Here is a 12294-nt window from a genome sequence, read left to right as displayed (position 1 = left end):
AACAAGAAAAAGAAAAACTGAATTTGGACAACCCTACACAAACTGTGGCATTTCAATTTCAAGGTCTTGTAATTCTTCCATTTGCTTTAGCCTGAGTCCCTGGCACATTGGATTCATGTCAGGCAGGCCGAGCTCCTCAGAGTTCTCTTTAGGCTCAGCAGCTGGCTTCAAAGCATAAGCTGATGTGCTGTCTGCCTCTGGAACAGATTTCTCCACATGACTCAGGGGAGTAAGAGCTGTGCTAGGAGGCACTGCTGCTGAAGGTGAAGCTGGTCTCTCCTCAGTCCCCCTGACTTTGCTGATAGGGGTAGGTGGTTTGTAAAATGTTGTCCTGAGATGGGGCTGCAGTATTCTGGGTGCTCTTGCAGGAGCAAGATGCTGAGAATGAGAGGACAGTCTCACTGGTGCCTCTCTGGCTGAACTGGCTGGCGTGTTGGGCTGTGTGGCACCGCTGGAATGGTCACCACTAACCCTGATGCTCATTGTCACTTTTTCCTGGAGTACACTGGGCAAAATCACTGCACTCATGCCAGTTAAGTTCTTTGGTTCACATTGCTGTCCCTGAGTTTTTTGTGGAATCTGCTGATCAAAACCATTAAATTGGGAGCCAACAGTAGTAGGGGTAACTTTTGTATTAAGTCCTTCAAAGGTAAGGTTCTGGCAAAACTTGTCTGAATTGACATTTCCCACATTTCTGCTGTTTTTCTCATTAGGAGAGCTTGCAAGATTAAACCTATCTACAGGCAAACAGAAACATCTAATCTTGGTGCTTGGCATAGGCCTCTGTATATCATTTGTTGCCACATCAGATTTCAGACTAAGTTGTTTCATGGTTTTGCACATATTTTCCATCTTTTGTGATGATGATTCAAGTTCTTTGTTATCTGAAAAAGAAGAGATTTTTTTTTAACTTCATGGAGCTTGGTTAATAAGGAACAGTGTTTTTTTATGAATGGGCATTCTCTCAAACAACACAGTCTTACATATTTTTCCAACATTATTTTCTCAGTCATCTAGGCAGAGGAATTAAAAATCCATACAGTATTAAAGCCACATTTTTAATTAAAGCATTACTTTTTAAAATTTATCTTAATAGAACAAATAGTCACAAAGCACATAAAATTTAAAAAAAAAACACTTCCTGAAGTAATTTGTTTTAATATACTACCCATGAATGAATATATTCTGTGTTAAGACTTTCCTGATTTCAACAGGCAGACAATGGTAACTCTAGAACAGTAACACTATTCTGTACATGAACAAATGCCATGTCCTGAATCCCAAGGACTTCGCCTGTCACTTAATCTACTTTCCAACAAAATTGTGTCCATACTGAGGGCAACACACCAGAGAGGACTTGGATTATCTCCCAGCTGATCCACTAATACATGGCAACATCCTCTGGACAAAGGAAGGTGGAAGAGCTGTCAAAATTGCCATTGTGCTACTGGTCCTGAAGACTGCAGATTTAACTCCTTCTCATTCTCCTTTAGTCTGGTCCCAAGGTCCCTGTTTTCTCACCTAGAACCCTAGCATCTCCCACTCTGTCTTTGCTGAATGTACCCCAGAAGCTCCTGTTACTAGAAAGGTGCAGTCATCTGGCCGTGATCCTCCTCTCACTGCTGAGAAACATCAGACAACTGTGTGCTTTGCCACTGGTCTGATGGCTTTCCAACAGCCCTGTTCATAGCCCACAGTTCTCATCCCTGCCACCTGGTCCTTCTCCCATATCCTTGGGCAGTGGTTTGCAGACAGGCGCACACCAGCATCACTTGATGATGATCACAGGTCATCATCTCATCTGACCTTCTTCACCTGAGGCTGCTGGCCTCTCTTCCCTGGTTCCCAGGCAGTGCTCATGTGATGTGCTGTCCTGGACCCTTCTCCACATTGATAGAAGGGAGCTGAGCCATTGTGGTTGGATGGCAACCACCAGAACATATTTACAGTCCTGCAGAACTTCTAGCACCACTTCTAGCTGCCTGGGTGCTGTCTCAACTCCTGCTCCAGTTCTGCCCTGGGCAAGCCTAGTGCACTAGCCCTACCTGCCTTCTTCTGTCAAGACAAACTCCTATGTGTAGATATGTTTGCATGTGGTGTTAATGATCTTCTAAATAAAAGGCTCAGAATTACCTGGTATGTAATGAAAACTTCAAATATTTAAAAATTATTTATTGTTATTACTATACCTACCCGAGAATCCAATTTCATTGGACAGCGAAACAAGGTTACATTTAGGAATGAGACAGGATGAGGTTCAAATCCTGAATCAACAGTAATTTAGGGACATGACCCTTGGCATTATTTACCTTCCTCAGACTGTTAGCTATGGCTTAAATGAGGCCAAGGTTCATAGCACAGAAGTGCTAATAAGATCAAATCATATAAATGGAATCAGTGAGTCCAGTGCTTTTCTTTGCAGAGAGGTAATGGACTGTCTTTGTTTTCAGACTTTCTCAGGCTACACTCATTGATATTTCATTAATTTTATATATCAAATTTAACACGTATGGCTATATATTTTTAAAAATTTGGATTTAGCTCTACTAAAGCAGTAACAAATGAAAGGTTTTCAACCCCCTTACCAGAAACCATTCACTGAAATAAAGCGATCAAAAAACCGTGACCAAAAAGACTGGAACCAAGAAAATGGAAGACATGTGTGCTTAATGTGTGAAAGTTAGGCCACAGGTAAAGGGACATCAAAAAACTTTAGGAGTCTATTTTTTGGAGTTTCAGGAGTTCAACTTCTTTTTTCTGCTTTGACTTTAATGGATGACAAAGAAGTAAAGGTGAAAACAAATCTCAGAAAGAGAACAAAAATAATTTATGAATTTCAAGATATCTTTTTACAAGAAAGAAACAAAGCATGATATTCATTTAAATGACATTCATTAAACTTTTTCAATGCCTAGAAAAGTTAACTAATAAAACCTTGAAGTTTGAACTTACCTCAACTTAATACACCTTCTTTTTTTTTAAAGGATGTGTATTGTAGATGGACACAATAGTTTTATCTTTATTTATTTGTTTTATATGGTACTGAGGATCCAACTCATGGCCTCACTCATGGCAAGTGTTTTAGCACTGAGCTACAAGCCCAGCCCTCACCTTGGTTTTAATCATGACTTCTTGGCAAGGTTTGAAATATGCAGATATATGTTACATATCCACTCACCAATGAGACATGCATCCCATTTTTCCAATGCATTTTGCTTGCATTCTGATTTCTCAAATGATGTAGCCAATTCATAATTTTCAATTTCAATATCTGCAGTGTGGAGATCCTATTGATACAAGAAAAGTTTTAAACTAAAAGCAAAACACACCTCAAAACAAACAGTTCAAAGACTATTAACTTGTTAACATAAACATTACAAATTTAATCCAATTCTGTAATGGTCAAAACTCACTTGCTTTGTAGAAAAATATTGTGACTTTGTGGAATGTTCTGTTGATATTACAGGTTTGGAAGGAGGGCTTTTACCCACCTGAGGTGCAACAACATCAGTACTAGATGAAATATTTTGTGGCTCTAGGGACCCATCAAAGATCATCTGTGCATTAATAATGAGGAACTCTACCAATAGGGCCTGATTGGCATATGCAACAAGGGAGGAGGAGATGGTACAAGGAGTGGTTGTAGGCCTGGGCCTCATCAGACAGGGTCCAAATACCACCCCCAAGTTTTTTGAGTTCATCGGTTTTCTTCAGAATGCTCTACAACCCTGAAAAGAAGAACCCATAAAGTGTATGAGATTTGCCTAATAGATGTCCTTAATGGTAGTTTACTATGCCTTGAGAAGGATGGAGAAAACTTGGGCTATAGAAGACTACAAAACGTTTGTCAAGGGTCAAGTTTGGTGCATCTAGGGAAAGAATCCTTTGTTTCATTATGATACTTACCACACACCAAACTGAGTTTCAGAGTACTATATTAGGATAAAATGCATGTAAGTAGAAGGAACTACTGAACTCAGTAGCAGAAGGAAGAAAAATACCTCTAAAAATTGCTCTATCTTTGTATGTGGGATATACTCCCCGTTTCTTATACTGGAAACAGAAACATCAGTGTCAATTTCTCTCTCACTGCTCAGTTAGTTTTCTTTTTTCTAAAAAAATAATTTTTATGTAGAAATTGACACAATACCTATAATTTATTTATTTTTATGCAGTGCTGAGTATCAAACCCAGTGTCTCACATGTGCTAGGCAAGTGTTCTATCACTAGCCACACTCCCAGCTGCCCACAGCTAGTTTTCTAGCCTAAATGATTCTCTCTCCTGAACATCTCTCTGTTCTATTGCCACTATCAATGTTCTGGTTTTACTTCAAACACTCTCAGCTTGTTATTTCTATGACTATCTAAGGAAATATATCTCTGTCTGGTTTCGCTATCAGGATGATACTAGATTCATCTATGGGTAAAAAAGCTGTGATATATATATTTAATGGGGGTAGTTTTGCTATTTGTCTTTCAGAGAATTCATCACTGATGTATAGAAATGCATTTGATTTATGGGTATTAATTTTATATCCTGCTACTTTGCCAAATTCATTTATTATTCTAGAAGTTTTCTGGTGGAGTTTTTTGGAGCCTCCAAGTTTAAAATTATGTTGTTGGCAAAGAGTGATAATTTGAGTTCTTCTTTTCCTATTCATATTCCCTTGAATTTCTTTCATCTAATTGCTCTGGCTAGAGTGGCAAGGATTATGTTGCACAATTTTTAGATGGAATGCTTCCAATTTTTCTTCATTTAGAATGATGTTAGCCTTAGGTTTAGCATAGAGAGCTTTTACTATGTTGAGGTATATTCCTACTCCCCCTAGTTTTTCTAATGTTTTGAACATGAAAAGGTACTATATTTTGTCAAATGCTTTCTTTGCATCAATTGATATAATCATAGGATTCTTCTCTTTATGTTTATTGATGTGATGAATTACATTTATTGATTTCTGTATGTCAAACCAACCTTGCATCCCTGGAATAGACAACTTGATCACGGTGCATTGATTTTCATATTTTTTTGTATGTGATTTGCAAGAATTTTATTGAGAATTTTTGCATCTGTGTTCATCGGGGATATGGGTCTGAAATTTTCTTTCCTTGATGTGTCTCTTGCTGGTTTGTGTATCAGGGTGATACTAGCTTCACAGAATGAGTTTGGAAGGGTTTCCTCCTTTTCTATTTCATGGAATAATTTGAGGCCCTTCAACAGATGAATAGATTAAAAAAACTGTGGTATATATACACAATGGACTATTACTCAGCATTACAAGGGAATAAAATAATGGCATTTATAGGTAAATGGATGGAGTTGGTGAATATCACGAAGTAAGCCAATCTCCCAAAATGAAAGGCCAAAATTCTCTCTGATAAATAAATGTTGATACATAATTGGGTCTCTGGGGATGGAGGAACATTGATTGGGCTCAGGAGAGGGAAGGAAGAGGTGGGGGAAGGGGTAGGAAAGATGGTGGAATGAGACGAACATCATTACCCTAAGTACATGTATGATGGCACACGTGGTATGACTCTACATCATGTACAGAGAAATGAAAGTTTGTGCTCCATTTGTGTACAATGGATTGAAAAGAATTCTGCTGTCATGTATAACTGATTTGAACAAATAATTTTTATTTTATTTATTTATTTGTATGTGGTGCTGAGTTTCGAACCCAGGGCCTTGCACATGCTCTACTGCTGAGCCACAATTCCAGCCACAAAAAATAAATTTAAAAAAATTTTAAAAAGGAGATCTTAATTGCTGTTAGAAAGGTCTAGCAGGCAAATCTGAATATGTGAAATTCCTGATTCCAAGTTCTTTAGTGTGTATAGAAACAATACGGTCAACTCATCTGCCAGGTAGGTAAGATTTTTTATCAAGTCTCTAGGAAGGGTAGCACAGTTCCTGCTACTATTTGTTATATTGTAGCCTAATGAAATCAAATTTTCTAAATGAAAAATGCTTTCTTGTGTCTCCATGTCTGTTTCTCTCTGCCTAATATGCTCTTCTGCACATTCTCTACCAAATTAACCCTCAGTTCTTAAAATCAGACTCAAGGTCTTTTGCCTCTTCTGCTCTATCCCTACCCCCAAAACTTCCTCTGCATGCCTACAAGCTGTGCACAGCTACTAGTAAAAGGATGATGTTGAACTGTGGTTATATACAGATCTGTACTCCAAGAGGATAAGCCCACAAATAGCAGAAACCCTATGTTTCCATCCTAGTTTCACCAGCCAGAGCCTGGCACACAGGAGGCATCTGAGGGAACCATGTTTGCTGCATGAACATGTATTCAATGTCTCCCTCACCCAAAACATAATGAAAACATCCTAAAAATCATTTTGAAAATCATAACACAACAATATAAATGTACTGAATACTATTGCCCTGTTCAATTAAAAATGGTTAAGATGGTAAAAAAAATTCTTACCTCTTAAGGTAATGTAGAGTGTTAAAATTGGACGGTGGAAATTGTCTTAGAAGGTCCTTGGTTTTGAGAAGAATTTGGTTGATTTCCATACACATATTTGGAGATGTGTTGTCTTCAGAGTTGTCCCTTTTGGTGTCCTGTTCTTGGTTAATATGTTGGATGACATTTGCATGCTCCATAAATTCCTGGTACCTTTGGAATAAAACCAATCGTTCTGGTAGCTAAAAAAAAAAAAAAAAACAAAATTATATTAAAAATACCTTTGGGCTGAGGTTATGGCTCAGAGTTAGAGTGTTTGCCTAGCACATGCGGGGACCTGGGTTTGATCCTTAGTACCACATAAAAATTAATAAATAAAATAAAGGTATTGCATCCCGCTACAACCAAAAAATAAATATTTTGAAAAAATCTTCTGCCTGTTTTCTTTGTTAAAGTCAACTATAAGTGAGAATTACACAAATAATTTAGCATGTCCCTTTAGATTAACAAAATCTAAAGTCAATCTGTATTTATTGGTATCTTTTTCAGTACTGGGGATTGAACCTAGGACCTCAAGCATGCTATGCAAGCACTCTAGTACTGAGCTTCATCCCTGCCCACAAAATAAAATATATATGTTTGGTAGAGAAGTGACTTAGAAAGCAAATCAAAATCTCGACTATAAATTATATTTATGTTAATAACAAATTAATAGATAATGAGTGAAATTCTAAACTTAAATGAAGTTTAAACTTTAAGCTTCATTATGGGATTTTAAAACTCTTCATCTCTATCCTAAACACATTATATTCACATCTGCCCCCCAAATAGCATAATCTTCAGCTGTTTTACTGGAACAAACATAGAATAGTGCACAAAATCTATAAAATTAATCAGAAACCCATGGATTTTTATGAGTAAGGGGTAGAAATATCAAAGTGCTAAATGGCACAGATTTTACTTGGGCAAGAATGAAGATCAGCACAAGGTAATATGACCTACAAAAAAAATACTGTCAACATCTCATGAAACTTAAAAACAGGCTGATTTGCCATAAATAGATCAAAAGAAAAAGTTCTTACAACAAATATCCACTGGCCATAATGAATTTCAATGTTTCTACCGATCTACAATAGAAAATTCAGTGAACCGTTAGCTACCTAATGTCCTACAATATCTGTGGGAAGTTAGGGGGTTGCCCTGTGATCAGTTTCTATCTTCACCACTCTGGGATCTGAAGCAAGTCACTTCATCTCTTGGAGCTTTAGGTCAATGCGTCAGATAAAGGCTACTCTCTAACACTATTGCAAGAATTGAGCACACTTTCCCAAATGAAAGTCTTAGACATACAAAATTCCTCAACAGAATGCAAGTTTATTGTATTGGACCCTATTCATCCCCTCTCCCTGACTGACTAAACAAGATTAAGAATGACACATTATGAGACTTCCAGTCATTCAAAAGTATCAAACTCCATTTCTCAGTTGAGGGGTCTGTAGAATGTGATTAAAGGGTTACCAATGCTTTCCTGGGCTAACATTGTAGATCCAGCAATTTATACTTAATTTCTTTCCCTCCTGCAATTCCGCTAAAATACAGTAGGCTCATAAGGACTAGGAAATAGAGAAAATAAAAAGCAACAATTCACAATTAGAAGAGCAGATGAATAAGTCCTGATGCAGCATTTCCAAGAGAACTGACCCTTTGTCACTCAACATGATTTTCAGAATCCTAAAGGGACAAGTACAATCACTACCAGGTCCTCTGATCTTGGCTTAGGTTGCAGGTGGGCCAGCTGAGAAAGCTTAGCTCTCTATAGAATCCTGTCTCCACTCCGTGTACTAGAGCAATCTCCTTCCTAAAACTCTGGAAAATTTTTCTCTGGGCAATGGTATACAGAGGCTCTCTGAATCGAGGCAATGCCAATCATAAGGAACAGAGAGGTAACTGTTTTCAAATGGGATATGTTGGCTGTATGCACACTGAAAGCACAGATCCTACAATCTTAGTAACCCTGGCTCCCACAGTATTGGTATTGTATCTCTAGGCAAGGAAAAAACCCTTTCCTGAGGGACTGGGGTTGTGGCTCATGGTAGTGCACTCATCTGGCATGTGTGAGGCACTAGGTTTGATCCTCAGCACCACATAAAAATAAATAAATAAATTAAAAGTATTGTGTCCATCTAGAATTTAAAAAAAATGCCTTCCCAGGAGGATCACACCAGTGCCAGAACAGGGAACTAGAGACATGTAGTTAGGCATATACCAAACAGTCCACCTAAACTACTTTATAGTAAAGTTCAAAGTTTTTAAAAAGCCTTGATGTGTTCAAGTGCTTCCAAAGTGATTTCAAGTCCAAACTCTAATATATCTAGGCACCATGAAAGACAAAAATCAAAATGGGTAGAAAAAGAACAAATTGTAGGTGTAAAATGATGCTGTCACTATGCTGGCAACTAGTCAGATATGGTGAAAGAGTAGTGGAAATGCAACTGATCTAAATTGAGATGTTCTGTAAGTGAAAAATAGATACCAGATTTCAAAGAAGAAGAGCTGCAATACAAATAAATAAATAAACAAAATACCTCATAATTTAAAAAACTAGATATTCAAAATGTTAAATGCTATATTAAAATTTGCTTCACTTTATGTTTAATTTTTATGTTGCTATAGAAAATTTAATGTTATATATGAGGGTCACATTGTATTTCTACAGAGGTTAGAGGCCAAATAGAGAAAAGAACCCTTAATGAGAAAAATCTATGAATATCCACAATAAAAGAGCTTCATATAATCATTTAAAAAATGTTGTCAAAAGAATAGAAAATCAGACTTCTTGAATATTAAAACATGACCTCACAAATGGAGTAATTTACTTATTCAAGAAGAAAAAGACAAGGAAATGTCTTAGAAAGTTTTTGAAGAAAAAAAGAAAAATAAAGAAAAGGTAAGGGAACTGGAGAACTTGGCAAGTATGCTTGCCAAGCAAGAGCAAGGCCCTGAATTTTTAATCCCCACGAGTACAAATAACAAATTTATAAACATTTACATATGTGTTTGTGTATGTGCACACACACACATCTCCAAACAAGAGGTTAAAGAACCAAATTACAAAGACAGATGGTGGGTGGGAGAATGACAATAAAAATCAAGAAAAGGTCCCAAAACTAAAGCGCTCACAACTGACAGAGCTCATGGAATGGCCAGAATACTGGATGGAAATATATCCACATCAAAGTACATCATTATAAAATCTTAAAATAATGAGGGGGGTGATGACATAGTTTATACCAATGAAAAAATATGAAATATAAAATATTTTTGCTCTTTGCATTTGATGGTAGGTTTAGAATAAAACTTTCACCTGGTGAAGGTAAAATTTTAACACTTCACAGATGTCATGTGAAGAAAATTCAGACAGATCTCCTAAATGCCTTCCATTTTCCAGAGCTTGACACAGTATTGCGATTTTTGCCTTTTTGCCACTGACTCGATAAATTCCCTTGAGAAAATAAAAACAGAATGCAATATTTTACTTTAATACAAAGGGCTAAATGCAGACATCTAGACAGTGTTAATGTATCTACTTCATTTTTTATTAGTATTTAAAAAATACAAGTTGAAGTCAAATAAATTAACATTTTCCAAATAAATTTGAATAAATTTAGTTATTACATACAAATGGAGAGTGCTGTGTTGGGGTCTGTAAACAAGTCAGGATGGCACCTGGCATTTTGCCAGAGGGAGTGGTTTGTGAGGTGGCGCCAGTGAGCCATTAAGTGTGGAGATTCCTTATTGGTTGACTACTGTATCTAGTTTATGTTAATTAAGATAAGCTGTGTGGAATGTATATATACCCCTCCTGTCCTACAATAAACGGCTCCCACTCCTGCTGTATCAATGTACACAAGTTGCTCGTCACCCCCCCCCCCCCCCCCCAGTTATTTTGCTACAGCCGGACTGTGGCAGTGCTGATTTTCTTAAAGTCTCTTTTTCATTAAAATATATTACAAAGGCATTTATGTTTTTAGAGTTTTAAGAGTAAACAACATACTTGTAAACACAAGGCAGTCTTTTCAATTTCTAAAGTACACATTTTGATTATGAAAGGAATGCCATCTGGCTCCTTTTTGGCAACACAGGACAATTCTGATCCAAATAAGTGTATTTTCCCCTGAAGTTTCCGATGTCCGCAAATGATGGTTAAGTTTGCCATGCATTTTTTATGGCAGACAAGAAGACGCCATAAGAAAATGATATTTGAAAACTGATTGACTCACCTTAAAATTATTCACAACTAAGCAAAATGCAGGCCAACTAATAATGACAAAAATAAGTTAAGAAGTACTACTTGTGGTTTGTGAATTACATTTAACAGCAAAACAAAGTAGAAAACTATAGAAATAAACTGTGGGACTTTATTAAAAATGTACTGGCAAGCCAGGTGTGATGGCATATGCCCATGATTCCAGCTACTTGAGGGGCTGAAAAAGGAATTTCACAAGATAAAGGCCAGACCAATCTAGCAAGAACCCATTTCAAAACACAATTTTAAGAAAGGGTAGATGGGCTGGGGATGTGGCTCAAGCGGTAATGCGCTCGCCTGGTGTGTGCTGGGGCGCTGGGTTCGATTCTCAGCACTACATAAAAATAAAATTTAAAAAAAGATACTGTGTGCACCGAAAACTGAAAAATAAATATTAAAAATTTCTCTCTCTCTCTCTCTCTCTCTCTCTCTCTCTCTCTTTCTAAAAATATGGCAAGTGCAAGACCCTGAATTTCATTCCCAGGAGTACAAACAACAAATTTATATATATTTATATGTGTGTTTGTGTGTGGACACACACATCTCCAAATAAGTAAAATCATAACAAAAAAGTATATAGCAAATGAAAAAATTGTGATTCCAAAAAGATCTTACCTCTTCGCATTTAAGACCTCGAAATATGACAATGCGTTCACAGTATCTACATCTTGTGGGAAATCTCCATTTTCTGAACTCATGGGTGGCAGCTGCTTTTGCCATTAATGGTTGCTGAAATGTTCCAAGGGAGCTGGGTCCTTACAACAGAAATGTTAGTATGTAAGAAGGGTAAAATGACAAAAACATATACCACATGATATTGTATTTGGAATAATTTTTAGACTTTGAGATTTTTTATATATTACAAAAAGCTATTATTTTGCATTTCTAACATAAAAAAGCATCTCATTTATTGATCTCTTATAAAACATTTTTTTTCTTTTTTTATTTACTTATGACAGTGGAATGCATTACAATCCATATTACACATATAGAGCACAATAGTTCACATCTGTGGTCATATACCAAGTATATTCATACCAATTCGTGTCTTCATACGTGTATTTGGCATAATGATGACCTTCTCATTCCACCATCATTTCTAACCCCATGTTCTCTCCCTTCCCCTCCCACCCCTCTGCTCCAGAGTCCTCCCTTGTTCCCCCTCCCTACCCCACTATGAATCAGCCTCCTTATACCAGAAAGAACATTTGACATTTGTTTCTCTGGGCTTGCCTAACTTCACTGAGCATTATCTTCTCCAACACCATCCATTTATCTGCAAATGCCATGATTTTATTCTCTTTTATTGCCGAGTATATAGGATTTTGGAAGAACCCTGCACGTTTTTATGCAGAAATTAACAAGTTGATTCTAAAGTTTATATGAAAATGTTAAAGATATGGAAGAGCCAAAGAAATTTTAGAGAATCTAGACTGCTTGACTTTACAATTCACTGTAGAGCTACAGGATTCTAGACAGTGTGATATTGGCCTAGGAAAAGACATGCAAATCAACAGAATAAAATAGAATCCAAAGTAGACTCTCTTGTATTTAGTGAAGCTATTTCTTTAT

The 12294-nt window shown here is 36.8% G+C and overlaps 1 protein-coding gene across 1 annotated transcript; it reads right to left on the bottom strand.

Moving 5' to 3' along the window:
* Positions 1-33: 33 nt before the first annotated feature.
* On the bottom strand, positions 34-11776 carry LOC124099386 (rho GTPase-activating protein 29-like). The gene is given in 9 exon segments (XM_046454428.1): positions 34-884; positions 3179-3287; positions 3414-3703; positions 3706-3728; positions 6438-6658; positions 9781-9918; positions 10471-10683; positions 11338-11477; positions 11761-11776. Coding segments are annotated over 9 exon segments (2001 nt in total).
* Between the last annotated feature and the right edge of the window lie 518 nt (positions 11777-12294).

This window comes from Marmota monax, unplaced genomic scaffold (assembly GCF_021218885.2).
Source record: "Marmota monax isolate L192 unplaced genomic scaffold, Marmota_monax_Labrador192_F-V1.1 WCK01_AAM20220418_F8-fsc00733, whole genome shotgun sequence".
Lineage (NCBI taxonomy): Eukaryota > Metazoa > Chordata > Mammalia > Rodentia > Sciuridae > Marmota > Marmota monax.
The sequence above is the reverse complement of the archived record's forward strand: the minus strand, read 5'-3'. Positions and strand labels throughout refer to the sequence as shown.